Raw genomic sequence first — 19,546 nt, 5'->3', positions numbered from 1 at the left:
TACTAGCTATGTGATGCTGGGCAAGTCACTTTAACCTCTATCTGCCTCAGTTTCCTCATCTGTAAAATGGGGATAATAATAGCACCTCCCTCCCAGGATTGTTGTGAGGATCAAATGAGATAATAATGGTAAAGCACTTAGCACAGTGCCTGACACATAGTAGGTACTACACAAATGTTAACTACCAGCATTAAATGTTTTTACAGAATATGCATTTTATGCAAATATTTAAAATATTACAAAAGTAAAAAACCTAAAAAAGTGAAGTACACAGGTTTTTAAATTCCACTGATATGCATGATATCCAGTAATTTTATGAATATCAAATATTTCATTCTTACAGTAGCTTGTACATTCTGTTCTTGGGTTGCCTAAACCACTTAAATACACAAAAATGTGTAGCAAAAAAAATGAAAGCAAAGAGCAGGTAACTTTACAAATAATGGGACCTGAGCTATTTCTGCCTTTTTTCAGGGTAAATTGACTAAATTTAAAAAACTTTATCCTAAGCAACACTTTTGAGACTATAATCATAAAGGGGTACATGGTGAAACTGTATATTCTACAGATATACATGGTATGCTAGAGTATCCCTGGGATAGGTTTTTACAACAGCCATATTGCTACAACCCTCGAGTACCCACAGAAACTACATCTGTGGCTAAAACCAATTATCCCTTACCCTCTGGCCCCCCAACTTATGACAGGACAACATGTGGACACTTTTCTTTGCTTAGACATGGAAGCCATTTCAACACTGACCTTATGAAATCACAGTGTACTGAAAATACAATGCCAAACACATAAAACATATATAAAAATGTCATAGAGTATTGTCCACCTCAGATGGAAATTTGTAACTCCCCAAATGTGAATTGACTCGGTTCCTCTAACGTTAAACATAAAAACCACATGGGAAATAAAGACATCTGAACAGCAGCTGCATAAACCTGTCGTAAATTGTAAACAACTCTTCATGAGTTATCATGGATGACCAATGGTCTACTGGGTAACTTTAGAATGAGGCAAACAGAAGTTGGGGGCTAGTGAATTCTCCCTCCTGCCTCAGCTTCATCTCCTTGAGTGTATGATGTGTGTCTGCAATGTCAAGTTGTCTTTGGGGAACTGCTTTATTAGTTGGTGTCACTGTCTCAAGTTCAACAATGGCTTCACCCGAAACTGGCTTTCCAAGGGAACGAGCCTTCTCTGGAAAGGCCAGGATCTTATAGGATGAGTTGGTGGCATCTCCTTTGTGTTCATTTAAAATGCCTCCTGAAATGCATGCCTCTTCTTGTCATCACCAACAGCAACCTCAGGCAAATAACAGTGCTGTAGTAGTCTCCTTTCGTCTTCAAATAGAAAACATCGCTTTCCACTTGCAAAGTGTTAGAAACCAAGAATTTTTCCAATAGAGAGTGTGCATCATTGCAGATCTCTTTTCACTCATTCAATTTTCTCTCTTGATTCTTGGGACATCTTTTTTGTTTTCCTCAGTACTCAAAACAAGCCTCCAAGATGATGTATAGGCTTCTCCAACATTTTTTAAGCAACAATAATTCTTTTCCTCATTGGGTAATTCAGCTCCTTCATCAATTACAGACTTTATTCAATTTCATCAGATTTCTTGGGCTGCTCAACCAGTTTGGCCTTCCACACCAGTACGTGATTGAGTACTCTAAGCCCAGAATAAGAGGTCCTAACGAGAGAAGACAAATGTGTCTTAGGGAGTGGGCTAGGGAGGGGTATTTTGGACTGGAAAGTCTTAGGGATGGTGAATGAAGATATTGGGCATCTGTTGGCCTGACTCTGACTGGAGGAGAGAGGCAGGCAGGAAGATCTGGCATAAAGATAACAAGGTAGGGCAACAAAATAGAAACTCCTCAAGAGCAGGGACATTTCTGCCTTTCTCCTAGAACAGTGCTTTGCACAGAATAAGAAATTAATGAGTGTTTGTTTTCCTTAATTGCCTATTAAGACCCCATCCACTCAAATCTAGTGGCTTCTTACTGCCTCTGAGACCTGGTGCAAATTGTTCTGTTTGGCTTGTAAAGCCCTTCACAGCTGTGCCCTCAAACACCGGCCTTCTCTGTTCATCCACAGCTCTCATCTCCCAGCTCCATGCCTTCGCACTGTCCCCTATGCCTGGAATGGCATTCCTTCCCACCCCTGCCTCAAAATCTCTGACTTCCTTCAAGATCCAGCTCAGCTACCTTCTGTGTGAAGCCTTGGATTCAATAAGATAAGGGGCTGATGTTTTAAAAAAGATGAACCATTATCTGATTTGTTGTTTTTAAAAAAGGGCATCCAAATTACCAGTATCAAAAATGAGAAAGGATTCACCACAAATGAAGAAATAAAGTAAATTATTAGAAACTTTTATCCAATTATATGCTCAGAAAATGACTACTTAAATAAAATGTATGAAAATTTATAAACATATTTTTATATAATATACTAATACTAATATATATTATTATTATATACTAATATATATATTTATACTAATAGATAAGAAATTGAAAAATAACCCAGTCTAAGAAAAAAATACCTTGAACAAAGAATAAATGAACTCCCATGGTAAACATTTCCAGGACCAGTAAATTATATCATTCAAAGAAAAATTAATTCCAATATTATATAAACTTTGCAAAAATGGGAAAAGAAAGAATCCCTTCTGTGATACAAATATAGTCTTTATTCCAAAATCAAGAGAAACAAAATGGAAAAATAAAATTATAAATTAATATCTCTACTGGATATAAGCACAGAAAAAATTTAATTAATGAAAAGGCTACAGCAATATATCAAAAAAGATGATATGCTATAACCAGGATGGATATATACGAGTAATGAAGAGTGGGTTCCGTATTGAGAAAACTGTAAATGTAAGGCACCATATTAATAACAAGAATAAAAATCACATGATAGGGTTCTCCCCCAGACCCTCCAAAAAAAGGAACTATAAAAAGACTAGATGGAATCATAGACACACAACACAGCCTTTAAAATTAGATACTGAATTCATTTTATATTTTAAAAGAAAAGTAAGCTCTGTATATTAGAAATTCACTATTTACTTTGAATTCACTGTTCTACAAGACATGTGGAAATGCTCATTTTATTTGATGTTTATTAAGTTCAGAGTAAAAATAAAATGAAATTAAAATTAAGAAAAAAAAAATATAGCCCTATGCTGTTGCTGAAATCACACTACTAGGAAGCAATAAAAACAAAAACATCCATGTGCTCAATGCAGGTGCCTTCCCCCAGCAGATGAGCCTCAAATGAAAGAGGGATTAGACCAGCTCTACTCTGCTCCAGAAGGTACAATCTAGTAGCCATCAGGAAAGTTGCGGAGAAGCAAATGGAGACTTGATTTAGAGCAAAAAATCCGAACAATTTGAGCTATCCAGTATAAAATGGGCTGCCCCAGGAGGTAGTAAGTTCTCCTTCTTCGGAAGCCTTTAAGCAAGGACGAAATGACTGTGAGTCATTCAAATAAATGAGTTGACTTTTGGACAGTCCCTCAAAAGGCAGGTTTCAACATACGCGCCAAACCATGCCCATACAGAAAGTGTTCTTGCCACCCTGTAGTTTTCCATCCAGCCACTAGATGGCAGGAATCACTTACATTTAAAAACTGACCCTAGCTGCTTTTCCAATCACTTGTGATGCCTGCTCCCTTTCCCTAATGTCATTGGCATTCTGGCTCAGAAAAGATTCTTCTTTCCAACTCTGCTCCAGTGGGCATCCCTGAAGGAACACTTGAATTGGGAAGTAGTATAGTGCAGGAGGGAAAGCAGTAGAGAAAGAGTAGGAGGAATGGAAGGAGGAAGGAAATGAAGAAACTGAAACAGGAGTTAGATAACCTGAATTGTAGTTCCTGCTCCACAAATTACAGGCTTTATGGCTTGAGGTAATCTGAAAGGGGAATAGCACTTCAAGATCTCAAACTATATTGTAAAGCAGAAGTCCTCAAAACCATCTGGTATTTGTTTTTTTTTTTTTTTTAAATAGAGAAGTAAATCAGTGGAACCAAGTAGATAAGGCGAATAGAAAATATAACTTACTTAAGAAAGAACCCCTGATTTGAACAGGAAAAAAGTTGCAGGGAAAACTGGAACGCAATCCAGCAGAAATTAGGATTAGAGTAATACCTTATACTATATTCAACAACAAATTTAAAATGGACATATGACCTTAATATTAAGGGGGTTTTGCGTGTGGTTTTTTGCGGGGGTAATGAGGGTTAAGTGACTTGGCCAGGGTCACACAGCTAGTAAGTGTCAAGTGTCTGAGGCCGGACTTGAACTCGGGTCCTCTTGAATCCAGGGCTGGTGAAGCAGTTCATGTCATAGCTTTGGATAACAGAAATATTCCTAAGCAATCATGGGATAGAGGCAATTACAAAAAATAAAATAACTTTTATTACATGAAACTGAAAAGCTTCTGCATAAGCAACATTAATGCATATATATATATATATATACACACACACACACACACACACACACACACACACACACACAACTAACAGATACATAGAACAAGAGCCAATCAATCCCCAATAGGTAAGTGGTCAAAGGAAGTGAAAAAGAGTTCTCAAAAGAATTATTGCAGGGGCAGCTAAGTGACACAATAGAGCACCAGCCCTGGAGGACCTGAGTTCAAATCCAGCCTCAGACACTTGACACTTACTAGCTGTGTGACCCTGGACAAATCACTTAACCCCAATTGCCTCACCAAAAAATAACAATAATAATTATTGCAAACAGTTCATAACAATGTGAAAGAATGCTCCAAATCTCTAGCAATTAGAGAAATCTAAATCAAAACAGTTCTGAGGTTTTACCTCACACCCTGCCAGTTGGTAAAGATGATAAAGCTGGAAATAGCCAATGTTGGAGAGAGGTTGTAGGAAAATGGGCATATTAATGCATAGTCGGTAGAGCTGTGAATCAGTACAACCATTTTAGAAAGCTATGGGGAGTGGTACACTAAGGAGATATTGATTAGAAGAGCCCCTATATACTAAAATATTTTTAGCAGCAGTTTGTGGTAATAAAGAATAAAGCAAAGTAAATTTTGCTTACATTAATTGGTGAATGACTAAACAAGTTGTGATACATGAGTGCAACAGAATATGACTCTTGCTATGAGAAAACATCAACGTGATGAATACAGAGAAGCACGGAAAGATTTACATGATCTGATTCAGAGTGAAGAAAGCAGAGATAAGAACAATGCATACTACTACAACATTGTAAATAGAAAGAACAACCACAAAACAACAGATATGAATGTTGCAGAATTATAAAGCACAAGTATGGCTCCAAAGAAGAAATCTAGATGAGAAAACTCCCCCTACCCCATTCCTTTGCAAGAGTTGGAGGTCTGCAGGTGTGGTACACTGCATATATTTTCAGTCTTTCGTTGCATTGATCAGTTTTGCTGATTTTTTTTGTCCCTTTTTCTTCATTTTCTTCTTTAAAATACATTTGTTATATGGGATGGTTCTCTGGGAGAGGTAGAAGGAAAGGACACAGGAAGAAATAATGATGTAAGAAACAGAAGACATCAATATAAATTTATTTTTGAAAATAAATAGTATGCATGGATGAAGAAACTAAGACCCAGTCCTGGCTATTTCTCCCTTCCCAGCTCAGTATCAGGGCCCCCTCCTTTCTTTTTCTCCTCCATAACCTAATCCTGGGGCAGTTCAAGCAGAACTGTCACTTTGGCACAGATTTCTTAGGTCCCATCTTTCCCTGAAACCCAGTTTGATGGCTGCATCCATCTTGAAAAGGCCCCTCTCTTCCTCCACCCCTTACAGAACTCCTTGCTTCCTTCAAGGCTCTGCTCAGGCACTACCTTCTACGGGAAAGTCTTTTTTCTGATTCATTCTGTCTCTCTCTCACTCACACACACACACATGTTTATTTCCTTCATCCCTACCTTGTAGTTAACCATCTTGTATTTATTCTGTATAAATTTGATCTTAATATACATATATATGAATGTTGTCTGTCCCAGTAGAATGTCAGCTCTCTGAGAGCAGGGTTTGGCTAAATTTTTTCTCTTATCCCCAGAACCTAGCAAAGTGCATGCCACGTAGTAGGTGCTAAATAAACTCTTGCTAGTTAATTCTTCACCCCCACTATTGCAACTATTCTCATAGCTACAGTTCTGCCAGGGATTAGCTTCAGCTTAAGTATTGGTCCCCACCTCTTTCCTATACCCTTCAATCACAACCCCAGATGTGAGGCTCCTGGATAGTCTATAAGCCTGGGGTTCATTTCTATTTCCTAGACCGTGTTTTTCAACATACAATCGACCACTATGCTTATCTTTTCATTGCAGTCACTGAATATTTATGTATATATGGATTTAATTTGGAGGATCTTATCAAGTTCTTGATAAAATTTCTTTCCTTCCTCAATTTAAAGAACAAAGCTGAAACATCAGTTAACTGTTTTCATACTTGTCTTTTTTTTAAATGCTTGTCTGAGCACAAGATGACCAAGTGTCAGGTGAAATGATGCTTCTTGTTGCCTTTGAATGCATAATAAAAAGAGACTTATTTTACTCTTCCAAGGAAAACTTGTGGCTATCCTTCCACTTAGCTACAATTTCCTTCTATCTTCCCCAATCACATTATAGCAAAAATAGCAAGATGCATAAAATTCAGTTCTTCAGATATTATATTTATTCATTGATCACTTGTCAAGGAGCTCACATTTATAGTAGTATCTTAAATTCATGTATTGATATGATCTAGAAAATGGTGATCCTTAGCCCCCTCAGTCTTCTTTTCTGCCCTTCTGGTACCATGGCTATAAAATCAAAAGGAAACCACACAGGACTGAAAACAATTTGTATTTTTCTATGTTTCATCAGCTGCTATTGCCCAAACAATTCATCACCAAGTGACTAGATTACTGGTAATGAGTCTGTCCAGACTGAAGGAGGCTGGTCCTCAGAAAACAAACATTATCTGCTTCCAAGCCCACACTCACAGCTTTTTCAGTGTGGTAGGACTTGCCAGAGCTTAGGACATCCAGGACCACTTCCATCAAATGGGCTCTGGAGTAGGAAAGCACCTCATGCCGTAAACAAAAGCACAAAGTAGCCGTTGATGTGCGTACCTGCCTTCGGCTGTGGATTTTAAGAATCACCCCATTCTCAGACCACCTGCAGACGTTCATTTAACAGTTACTCCTCTAAATAGGATCTCTGTGCAGCAACCAATGGACTGACACGGTCCTGGAGCAACTGAAACACATCCGACTTGGAAAGTCATTCTTTAGTAAAAAAGCTCATGCTTGGGGTCCCTGCTGACGTGCAAGCAGCCAAGCTGGTTGGATATCCTTTAACCGGGCATGAGAAAAATGCCATTCTTCATATTCACACTGACTCAAGCCACGTTTAACTAAAAGAATGTCTAAATATCTTCCCCAACAACATGGAATGATTGTATTTTAAGAGTTAATTTTAGAGTCATGAGCATTTTTATTTTCCTTTCTGAGGTTGAATCGTGGTGTGTTGGTTGTTTTTTTTTTTTTTCAGGCAGCTCGAGATGATAAAAGAAAAGGCATTTCTTTTGCTAATGAATTTAAGAAATTTACCAAATCCAGTAAGCAGTACCGAGGATTCACGTCACCTCAGCTTTCAGTAGCAGAAAGTGTCCAAATGAAAGAAGAAAAACCTGTGGGCAGCTTCTCTTCTAATGACACGATGGATCATCATCCATGACCACCTTCAGTGTGTGCCATCCAGGTATGACCCCAGGCTCAACTTGTCCTGTGGCCTTTTTTCTCTCAAGAAAAGGACACCAACCAGAACCAATTCTCTCAAATACAAATAAGAAAGATGCCCTACAAGAAATTACTATGCCATTATCCTTGACATAAGCCCTGACACTGTCCAGATTAGCCATCTAGTTTAGCCTTTCAGATTAATGCTGGCCTAGAGGGAATTGGGACAGACCTAGCAGCTCTGTCACTAACATTCTGTGGGACTTTGAAGAGACCACTTCACTCTCCAATTCTGTGTCCTCTTCTGAAAAAGGATAAGACTGTGGAACTATCTGCCTGCCCCCATTACCATCCTATTCTGGTTTTTTTTTTTTTTTTTGGTCTCGTGGATCCCTTTGATTTCTAGGCCACCATTTTTTCCCAATTTCCCACCTACTTTAGTACTTCATTCCAGCTTGTCAGCTTTTCTGTGAGGTTCTATAGCAAGACGCCAATGGAGCATTAGTGCAGACTATTGTCTCTTAGGTGTGGCATCTGTGGCTTTCTGTTGTGTTCTGTGGGAGCCAAAATGTCCTATTAGATAGTGCCGGATTTGGAGTCAGGAAGAGCCTGGGTTCGAGTGTTCTGTGGGAGCCAAAATGACCTATTAGATAGTGCCGGATTTGGAGTCAGGAAGAGCCTGGGTTCGAGTCCTGCCTCTGACCATGAGCAGGTCATTTAACATCTCTCAGCCTCAAATTCCTCATCTGTAAGATGGCAATAATGCTTGCTACCCATCTGCTGACAGAAATGATGGCCAATGCAGGCATTTGTTTTGTTTGACTACATGTTTGTTACAAGAGTTTTGTTTTTTCTTTTTTTCCCAGGGGTCAGAGAGTAGAGGTGGGAAGGAGAGAAAATAGGTTTTTGTTCATTAAAATACAATACAATAAAATGGGGATAATACCTACGCACTTACCTCACAAGATTACTGTGAATCCCAGTTCAACTCACAGGCATTATTAGGTATGAGGCACCATAGAAGGCCCTGGAACAGGAAGCCAGAGATAAAGCTTCTCGGCTCTGAAGGAGCTCATGTCTACCGAATCAGAGGCAGTCATATGTAAAGTGGTCTGCAAGCCCTTAAAGCTCTATGTAAGTGTGAGCTAATCACTTCAGACATGCCCCTGGCCTTTTCTATGTCTACCGTCTGTTTCAGTTTTTTCCCCATAACCCGGATATCCAACTTGCTTCCCACAAGCAAACTGTGTTCTCTGAGATCATTGGGAAGAAAAGTGTTCATCTAATTACATGGTGCACATGAGCTGGACGGTAGGTCTCCAGCACCTAGCCACCCAAAAATTCTGGTGCTGAGACCAAATCCTGTGCAATACTTGGGACCCCCTGGCCCTGTGAAGTTGCAGTATTTTTCATAAAACTGCTGAAGTCAAATCCAAACACCACCGGGCTGAGCTCTGATGGAATACACCCCTCCCTTCTCACAGGGATCTGAGCCTGTTAAACACGGGTATGTTCATTGACTTGATCAGTGACTACATCCCTGCAATATCCCTCTTCAAGTCACCTACCTTATTTACATAGGACTCACATCCAACCAGTGGAGTATAATTCTGCACTTTGATGTGAATGAAGATGATTAAGCTGTTTTGTGGAATGTTTTTAGATTATATCCAAAAACCCATTTTGTAAATAGCTAAGAGATGATTTTTCACCATTTGTTGAATAAATATATCAGGCAAATTACATGCATGGATTTGTTCACATAGCTAAATACTGAAAAAACTACACTTCTGCTGTAGAAATTTTTTCAACAGAAGAAAGTGTAACTTTACAATCCATGAATCCTTTTAAGAATTGTCGTTTCCTCCATTTGCCTGTCAAACTGATTTCTTTTTGTAATTTCTTCACCAGAGATTTTCCATTCTACTTCCCCAGGAGATCACACATACATCTGTTCCCTTTCCTCCACTCACTCTTTGGTTAGAGCCCTGAACATGGACTTAGGAAGCACTCGTTTAAATATGGCCTCAGACACTTCTAGCTGTGTGACCCTAAGCAAGTCACTTAATCTGTCGGTCTGTTTGCTCATCGGTAAAATGGAAGTAACATTAGCACCTACCGTTGTGAGGATCTAATGGGACATAACATGAAAAGTGCTTCACAAATCTTCAAATAGAGGAATACTAGGTCTTCGTGGTAACACAGGAAATTCCCACTTAGAAAACTCCTTTTGCTTAATGCAGATCCAGCCTCTGGTAGTCCTTCTCTTCCTTCAGATCTCAGCTTAGGAACCACCTCTGCCAAGGGGTCTTCCCTTATTTCCTCTGTGAGTGCTCTATCCTTTTTCAGATTGCCTTGGCTTTACTTATCTCTGTGGGTCGCAAGACCACATTTAGGGTTAGGAGACACCTCAGAGGCCTGGTCCAACCCCCTCCCTATACAGAGGGTGAACTGAGGCCAAGTGAATTGCCTAAGGTCAGAAGGCTGTTAAGTATCTGAAACAGGATTTGAACTCGAGTCTTGTTGACTTTGGGCCCAGTGCTGTGTTCGCTGTGGTGCCCCCTCATTGCCTCTTGGATGGACTTTGTTTGGGGTCCCCAGCACCTGACACACCTGTGATTTCAAAGGCATAGATAGATTTCTGGGTGAGGAGGTCCCTCCTCCTGGGGCAGGTTGGCAGCTTCTCACACAGCAGGTGGGTGCCCAGGGCAGAACTCGAACACGGTTTTAGTCTTGTCTGTACTAGCTCTCACATGGATGGGAGTCGAGACACTCAAAGGCGACACAACCCACATGAAATTAATAACACGTGCAAAGGAGGAGCCACAGGGACTGAACAAGGCCACTTTGCCAAGCAGAAAGACTCTCAGGACCAACCCGTGTGACACTCTGATGGACTCCATTTTCTTAAAGCTTTTGGCCCAGAGGAAGCTAGTTGGTGCAGTAGATAAAGCATTGGCCCTGGATTCAGGAGGACCCGAGTTCAAATCCAGCCCCAGACACTTGACACTAGCTGTGTGACTGTGGGCCAGTCACTTAACCCTCATTGCCCTGTCCCCCCCCCCATCCAATCAAGTAGAAAATCTACCTCATAAACAATATGTCTCTCCACTACCACAGAGATGACTGTTTAGCTGCGCTGACGGTCTGTTACTTCTCTGCCCAAAGCCCCTCAGTGACCTCTCTGGCCTCCGCTCTCTTCCAAACTTTGATACTTACCCTACTCCCAACTGTCACCCCAGTTGTTTCAGGTACAAACTGCACTTTGCCATCACTCAGACTGTCCCTCATACTTTTCCCTTTGCCCAGCACACCTTGTCAATAAGCATCTAGTGTATGCTGGGCTCTGTGCTAGGGACTGAGGCAAAAATGGATCCACCCTCATCCATAGGACCTCACTGCAGTCACAGAGGTGGGAGCAAGCACGTAGTAAGCACTGTGTGCCTGGCACTGTGCCACACACACTAGAAAGTAGGTACTATTACTGTCCCCACTTTATAGTTGAAGATACAGTGAGACAGATGAAGTGACTTGCTCAGGGTCACATAGCTGGTGTTAGACCACATTTGAACTCGGATCTTTCCAACTCCAGGCCCAGCCCACCATCCACTGTGCCACCTAACTGCCATATAAGTAGGTGCCAAGTATGGACCAAATAAATACAGGGTAATTGTGGGTGACACTCCAGGAGTCAGGGAAAAGAGGCAGTGTTTGAGCTGAAACAGAAACTAAAGGGTCTTAGGCAGAGGGGAGCACAGCCTGGGCAAAGGCCTCGAGATGAGAGATGTCACGTGTGAGGAACAAGGTACCAGTTTAACTGAACTCTTAGGCACACCTAGAAAGGAAGGTTAGAAGCAATTTGGAGAGGGCTTGAAATACCCAACAGAACTCTGTGGGATGACATGGTCAGAAATGTTTGAAGAAAGTCACTGGCAGTTGTGTGGGGACAGGTGAGCTAAGTAAAGGGAGAGCCTTCAGGCAGAGGACACTTTAGACAGCTCTCAGGGGAGGGGGGCCTAGAGAAGGAAGTGCTGCACATGATTTGGAGGTTTCAGAGCTGGTGACTGGAAGGAGGGGGTGCCCTCAGCCGCAACAGGCAAGTTTAGGAGGGGTGAGTTTAGGGGAATAGGAGACATGCTTAGATATGTCATCTGCATGGAGAGGGAATCCACTGGGGCTGCTGGAGTCACTAAGAAAGAGGAGGCTTCTAAAACGCAATTGGGGGCAGTCTTTTCAGTGCCGTGGTCATCTTCTCAGCACCCCCTAAACTATCTCTTCCCCATGGCTTTCCCTGACCCCCTCAGTCCACAGTGACCTCTCTGAACCTTGATTTTAACCATCTGTGTGCCGCCTGCCTCACAGCCATCAGATGAGAGGCCGTGTGCGCATCATTTGGAAGCACTGTTCTTAAAATCAAGGCATGTTTCTGGGCCTTCATCTTTGGTCACATTGAATTGCAGGTGCGGTGCCCTTCCTACTTGGAAAAAGCAAAATCAAGAAGCAGACAGCTGGAAGTGCATGGAGTTTCTGAACGGAGACTTTCTTCTAGAGACAGCATGAGGTTCTTGCTGCCCGGTCTACCGCCATCTTCCTGAGGATGGTGTGTGCAGGTCAGCCGGACATCTGTGCCTGTGCCACAGCTTACAGTCATTGGAGAAAGGACCATGCTCCTTACACATCCCTCGACACAGAGAAGTGAATTTAAAGAATACCAGTGTCTACGATTGTCCATTGTTTGACTCTCTGGCATTGCTGGGCATTGCAAATACAAACCTAGCTTTTAGGAGGATTCTTGTAATGAACAGCCTTTGTGGAAGGCCAGATTCAGAGGTTCAAGGCTGCTGTGTGAGGCTGGCTTCCCGACATGGTTGCACTCTTGGTCTTGGTCAAGGCTTCTTTTCTGTGTTGGAGGGAGTAACAAATACACTCGAGTACATTTTCCTGAATGTCTCACTGCTCCATTCCCTCTCTTCTAGTTTATCCTCACAAAATCTTAGATGGTGTATAACACTAATTAACTTATAACATGTCTACTGACCTCTTGACAAAAGGAACTTAGTTTTTAGCAAAACTAGTTTTTCAACTGTGTTTAAAGTAAAATTATTTATTGACCCATGGTATGTACTGACACTGTAGTGATATATTTATTATTCATGGGCTTTTATATCTCTTTCATATTAGAAGAGTGTTATTTAGAGATTGTTAGAAAGTTTCCTAAAAAGAAAATTGGCCAAAACAATGCAAGTGTTTCAATGCCATTTCTGACAACGTAGCAAATGTTTATCCATGACATGTTTAAAGTTAAATATAACTTCTGAAATGTTTGCTACAGAACATCAGCAACAGAAATGACTTTTTCTGGATTCATGAAGGCATGGTTTGACCTTAGTGCATGCTGTCAAGCAGAAATTTGTATAATTGTGCTTTTCTTGTTGACTCCATTCCAATCTAAAAGTGTCCCCACAGGAAAAAAAAAAAGGGCAAAGGCATGCTGTTCAGATGACACTTAAGAATCCTAATCTTCTCATCAGAGTGCTTTGTATTTGTTGAGCCTCAGTGTGAGTTCCATGCACTTAATCCTCCTATGTAATGCTTACAAGAAAGAGATTTAAGTGCCTGTGTCCTCTGCACACTCACCAAAATGTCTCAGCTGAATTCCCTCTTGTGGGTCATCCACCCTAACTCCATGAACTGTGAGGGCTGACGCAGCCCAAGTGGCTCTGTCCGTGCGAAGATAATGTATTGACATAATGCTCTTCTCCTAATCCCATCAGGAAGTGACCGGTCTGGAATCCTCATTTTTAGGCAAAGGAAACCATGACTCAGACGAGGAGTGTGTCTGCAGTCCCACCAGGACCAGTTACTTCCTCCTTCACCAAGAGCAAAAATAAAAAATAAAAAGTACAATTATTTTCTCCAAGTTTCCGTTTTAGAAGTAAAGTTATTTATTGACCCAAGGTACATGGTGACACTGTAGTAATAATATTGATTACATATGACTTAATTTTGGCTCCACTTGAGGACAGACAGAACAGGCTATATCAATTCAGTGGTACCAAACATACATACGTTCACATGTGAATCGCATCAAATGCTAAGTTCATGACATAAAAAGGGATACCTAGCTATTCCTTAAAATGCAGCCCTTATCAGAGAACTCTTAGCAAACTTCATTAAATAGTAACTAAAGCTATTCGTTCAACTTCAGTCATTGCTTATTAATGTTTATAGGGGGCTCATTGTCTGATGTGGAGTGGTGGTTTTGGTTTTCTGTTTGTTTAGGGGAATGGGGGGTCACTAAGGAAATGTACACATCTAAGTTAATCTATCTAGATTCATAAATCAACTAAATGTAAAAGCAAAGTTGTACTAAGTATTTGAAAAATAAAGTCAACTGCTATCCCTTTTCCATTTAATGATGCTGTATTTAAAGTCAACTTAATCTAGAATACCTATTCTATGTACTAGTTGAAAAATAAGGCCTCTAATGTTTGTTGTAAGTTACATAAATATGTCACACTGTAAATCAAGATGTTTTTTCTTCCTATGGCCGACGCCAGAACTTGACGGTTGGTCTGTTCTTCATCCTGGTAAGAATTTGGGTCACAGGCCTATGTGAGGTGTGAGCAAACGAGAAGAAACTGAACATAAAGCCAAGTGCATTGGACTCTTAGGAAAATCACCAAAAGACCATAACTACATGCAAAACAATGAAGGCCAAATCTGAGCAAGGCACTCATTCCAAGGGCTGTGTGCAAAAGTCCGTAAAGAAAATATTTGTGTATGAGTCCTCTCTTCAAATGACAAATACTCAGGAAGCACCAGAGAGTTTTTTATGGAATCAGAGCCTCTTAAAGCATCTCATTCAATCCTAGACCATAAAGAGCACATCTGTAGCATCACAAATGCTTTTGACTCCTATTTTCCGTGATTTGTATTTAACCCATGTGAGAGCCAAATTGGATATACGGAGCATTAATGTCCCCCTTTAACTTTCCTTAAGAAAAAGGAGCCACTGAACTTGAATCTATGATGGATCAGTTTTTTATTTTATTGCTTGGGAATTAATTAGACAACAAGAGTTGAAACCAATTTGGGAAATAAGGAAGGAGACATACAAATGAATAATCTTAGATCTAAGCTTAGTCTATTTTCCTTTATAAAACTCACCGAATCCCAAACTGCCCGTCAGGCCGAGAACCAGCACACCCAAAACTGAACACCAACCACGTGTTTCTCAACTCCTTTCACCCACGCACCACCACAGACCACAGCTAAGTTTAGCAGCCAGAGAGCAAGAACTTCCATTCCTGCTCTCACTTTTAAGTCCGCGTACCGGAAGTTCCTCATGTTCTCCTCCCCAAAAAAGAGGTCCTTCAAAAGCTGCTTCAGTAGCATGCGCAATCTCTCAAATGATTCAGCTAAAACTTCCGATATATATCTTTACCACAAATAATTTTTACCACACCCAACAGTGGCAAAGAGATTACTTACACACTTGAACATTTTCCCAAAAGGATTTAATCAGACTTCTTAAAAAAGCTAAATATTTAACAAATTTCTTAAAATTTTGTGCTAATTTTAATCCAAAGGAAATCACCGATAGTCATTGGTCATGGGCTATCCTTGCCTATATTTATGTGCCTTTTGATGGTTGTGACCGAATAGCAGCACTCCCTTCCCATTCCAATTTTTTTATCTTCAACAATGAAATGGTCCTTGATAAATGAACACCCTCTGCCGCCCACTCCCCTACCTCACAAAAAACATTAAAACAGGGAATTTTTCTCACAAGAATCCAGAGTTTATTGTGTTCATCAGGTATATCACTGGTCCAAAAACATGAACACCACAAACAAGCACCATAGGATGAAGGGACTTTCCATTTCAAAGCTTCTTTTTGGTATATTACTAATAGTTCAGACATAACTTTATTTCAAGAGAATTCTTTCTTACCTGGTGACACAATACTTTAACTAAATTAATAATAAATAATAAAAGACTAAATTAAGGCAGTTCAAAAGCAATGCCAGGTCAGTTTTCCATGTTGGAAAACAGCAGAATTTATATTACTGGTCCTCCACTCTAGCCCAAACTCTCTCTGAGCTGTTAATTGTGCCCACTGTCCCACCCCGTGCAAATTCTACACCCATCCTTCAAGGCTCACCTCCTCTGAAGCCTTTCCCAACTACTTATGGCTACAATAATTTCTCCCTCACCTGAAGTCAAGTCAGCTTCACAAACATTAAATACCTTCTATGTATGTGCAAGATACTGTGCTAGACATGAGGATAGAGACAAAAGAGAGCAAAGGGCTTACTTACATCCTACTGGAAGATAACTATATCATGAGGGTCTTGTTCATACTTCTCACTTGCACCTAAGAGCAATACTTTACATCATTTGGTTCACATCAAGGTATTGTCATCCCAACAATGTTTTAAACTTGAGGGGCCAAATCTTACAATCATGTCTCTTACCCCTTTTCCCAGGCACTGACTGGCCTATGCCTATAACAAGTGCTCAGCCCTCACTGAACAAAAACATTGAAGGTGGTTTCAGAACACAGCCTCTCTATACATACATATATTAATATTTAGCACTTATTATTTTTCTGTAATCCATATTCTGACAACTCATAGAGTATTGAAAGTGACACCAGTTAGACAACACTGTGCTGGCAGTGTACATCTCAAAATATGTCACACACTGAGAGCATCCAGGAGGCTTTATAGAGTTGGGAAATTGTCATACGTTGAGTTTCTATTAAATTTTAAAACTGATTTTTCACCTTAACTATTTTCTGCCAATTTGAAGTATAATTGTATATAGATCCATCTGAAAAATAAATGATGTGTGATACCTATTGGTCTCATATCTCTATTTGATGCAGCCAGATGTTCTATTCCCCTACAGAACTGCCTATGGGCCTAGCTCAACTTTTATAAATCAACTGTCATGCAAAGTTTTACATGAATGAAGCATTTTTATATATTCTATTTTTCCATTAATTTCCAATACAAAATGAGTAGAATACTCTCACTGAAAAATTTTAGCATCAACATGTAAAAAAGATTAATACTCAAATTATAAAAATACTGAAACCCAGAAATAGATTCTCCAAATGGGTAAGTGAATGAGGGAGCTTCAGACATTTTATTACTCAGATGTTCATCATTCCCAAGAACTCTGAGACCTGAAACTCAAAAGAAGATGGAAGTGGACTGCCTCCTTCCTATATCTCTGTAGCAACAAGGAATCCTTTGCAGATTGTTTGCTTTTTTAACTTTCATGTTCCAGAAAAGTCAAAGAATCTGACCTATTTGAGGAAATGTGTTGTAATCAAATCATCAAAGCACTTAAAACAAATCCTCTCTAGAATTTAAAAACAAAACAAGAATAGGTGACAACACAACTCCTACCTAACAAGAACATTTTATTTGTGTTCCACAACATTGATCATTTGCTAGAGATTGGGTCAGTGATATACCAGCCCATGCAACTGAACTAGATACACAGGCTATGGAAAGCTAATGGGATACCAAAGAAAACCTTATGACCCAAACATTCTAGGTGTCACCTCAGCCTCAAAGGGAGATCTTTAGCCTTATTTTACAGGTGAGGAAATAAGTTTGGCTGTTTTCTTACCTGGTCAGATACAAAACTAGGTTTAAAAAAAAAAACCTGACCCTTTAGCACCAATTTTAGTGCTCATTTCCCTATGCCTCATGCTACTGACATTCAGACACCATAACCCATTAACTAGATCTAAGGCCATTTCCTGTTGCTATATCTGTATACATTCAAAAAGTCTCTGAGATTTCTTCTTCCTGAAGTGTTACTTTCAGGCTTTTTACTGCCTTATTTTCCATATCACTCACTTTTGACTCCCTCCCCTCTAACTGTGGTTTCCTTGGGAGCGTCCTCAACACTGGGCAACTCATGGCTCACCAGCCTAGGTCTCGACTGCACAGCCCCCACACGCAGTGTCCTATTCCACTTCCTCTGCTCTTCAGGGCTTTGGCCCAGCACCAGAAGTTCAGAGGCTGCTCTTCCTAGCAGTGGTGCTGCTGCACCCAGGTTTCAGTCCCCAGCAGGTTTTTGCTCCTAAACAGCTCTGGCCAAGCTGGCTGTTGAAGCCCAGGGAAATTTCTACAACCTGTAGTTGGGGCCCTGTCCCTGAGAAGAGGTGGAGAGGGGCCAAATGTAGGAATAGGTTTTGATATAAGCTTTGGCTATGTCCTTAAGTCTGCTGGTGTTATGTGGAGGGTGGGGAAGAAATGCTAAGTGAGCTCAGGGTCATTGAGCATTAGGTTCCTAGATTCTGGGGTGTTTTTTTTTAATTTCTTTTGGATTCTGGGTGTCATAGGCCATGGAAACAGCTGAAGTTGCTTTACTTTTGATGTATCATTTCTGTCTGAGAGAGGTTTGAGAGGTTATAAGGATCAAAGAAAATGTTCAGTCCTTCACTGTGCTGATGATGTGACCCCAAAGTCTCAATTAAATTTCTTCGACAGAAGCTCTTATGACTTACCCAAAATGAAGAAAGACCTGGTCTCACAGAATCTCATTTGGGAAGTGACCACAAATTCAAAATAGTACAACACGCACCTAAAAAGGAATCATCTTTACAATTTCTCCAATGAGAGATCATCCAGAAATCACTTTAAGATTTCTAGTAAAACCAAACTAGTTATTTCTGAGTAGTCCAGCCCACTTTTAGACAGCTCTGTATCAAGTCAAAATCTGCATGCCTCTATGTCTATGTCCTAACTTCTAGCTCCAAGTACATTTAATCTCCTCTACCCATGAGTCCTTAAAATATCACATGCCCACAAAATATCTCCAAGTTTAAAATCTCTGGTTCCTTTACCTGATCCTGTTATAGCTTTTTTATGGTGGTTCTTTCAGCATCCTGGTCGCCCCTCCTAAAATGTGAGACTAGACCTGAACAAAGCTGGCCTCAGACACTAGCATACTAACTGTATGACCCTGGACAAGTCAATTAACCTGTTTGCCTTCATCCGCTGAAGAAGGAAATGGCAAAACCACTCGACTATCTTTTCCAAGAACACCCCATGGAAAGTACTAGCATGCAAAGAGTCAGACACAATTGCCCAACTAAATGGCCACAAGAGAAATAAACATCACATCTAGCTGTGGTCTGACCAGAAGAGAACAATGAGGGACACTATCACCACTGGTCCCAAACTGTCCAAGATGGCATTGCCAACCAGGTACTATTGGTTATTCATACAGAGCTTACAATTGTCCACTAAAACCTCCTTGTCCAGTATACATCAGCCCCTCTTCATTCTGTCTTTGTGCGATGGTTTATTTGAATCCAGGTTGTGGGATATTAAACCACTGAACGGTTTACTAAAAACTTAACACTTAATATCAATTCAATTACCTAGCTTTACTGTCTACAATTTTAATACTAAGGGGCAGCTAGGTGGTGCAGTGGATAGAGCACCGGCCCTGGATTCAGGAGGACCTGAGTTCAAATCCGGCCCCAGACACTTGACACTTACTAGCTGTGTGACTCTGGGCAAGTCATTTAACCCCCATTGCCCAGCAAATAAAAAAAGAAAAAAAAAAGTAATACTAAGTATCTTCGTTTTTCAACCATACCCTCCAATCCCTGCAGAAGTCTTTGCCATTCAGTCTCAAATCACTAAATTTACTCTTAGAGATGGTCTTTTTTAGGGTGTGCTCCATTCTTCTGCTTCTATTTTTTCTAGTTTGTATCAACCTCCCAGATTTCTTTGTATTCCTCATACTTCTTGTCT

At 40.4% G+C, this 19,546-nt stretch overlaps 1 protein-coding gene across 1 annotated transcript in view; it reads left to right on the top strand.

The window, feature by feature from the left end:
• The window catches only part of PLCE1 (phospholipase C epsilon 1), a 336,517-nt gene extending 322,347 nt beyond the window's left edge, over positions 1-14,170 (top strand). The window contains exons 33-34 of the mRNA XM_043983896.1: positions 7,567-7,776; positions 12,215-14,170. Coding sequence (XP_043839831.1) covers positions 7,567-7,752 — 186 coding nt within the window. The 3' untranslated portion in view covers positions 7,753-7,776; positions 12,215-14,170. The remainder of the gene's footprint in view (positions 1-7,566; positions 7,777-12,214) is intronic.
• Positions 14,171-19,546: the final 5,376 nt, after the last annotated feature.

Source organism: Dromiciops gliroides, chromosome 2 (genome assembly GCF_019393635.1).
Source record: "Dromiciops gliroides isolate mDroGli1 chromosome 2, mDroGli1.pri, whole genome shotgun sequence".
In the NCBI taxonomy this organism is placed as follows: domain Eukaryota; kingdom Metazoa; phylum Chordata; class Mammalia; order Microbiotheria; family Microbiotheriidae; genus Dromiciops; species Dromiciops gliroides.
The sequence above is the reverse complement of the archived record's forward strand: the minus strand, read 5'-3'. Positions and strand labels throughout refer to the sequence as shown.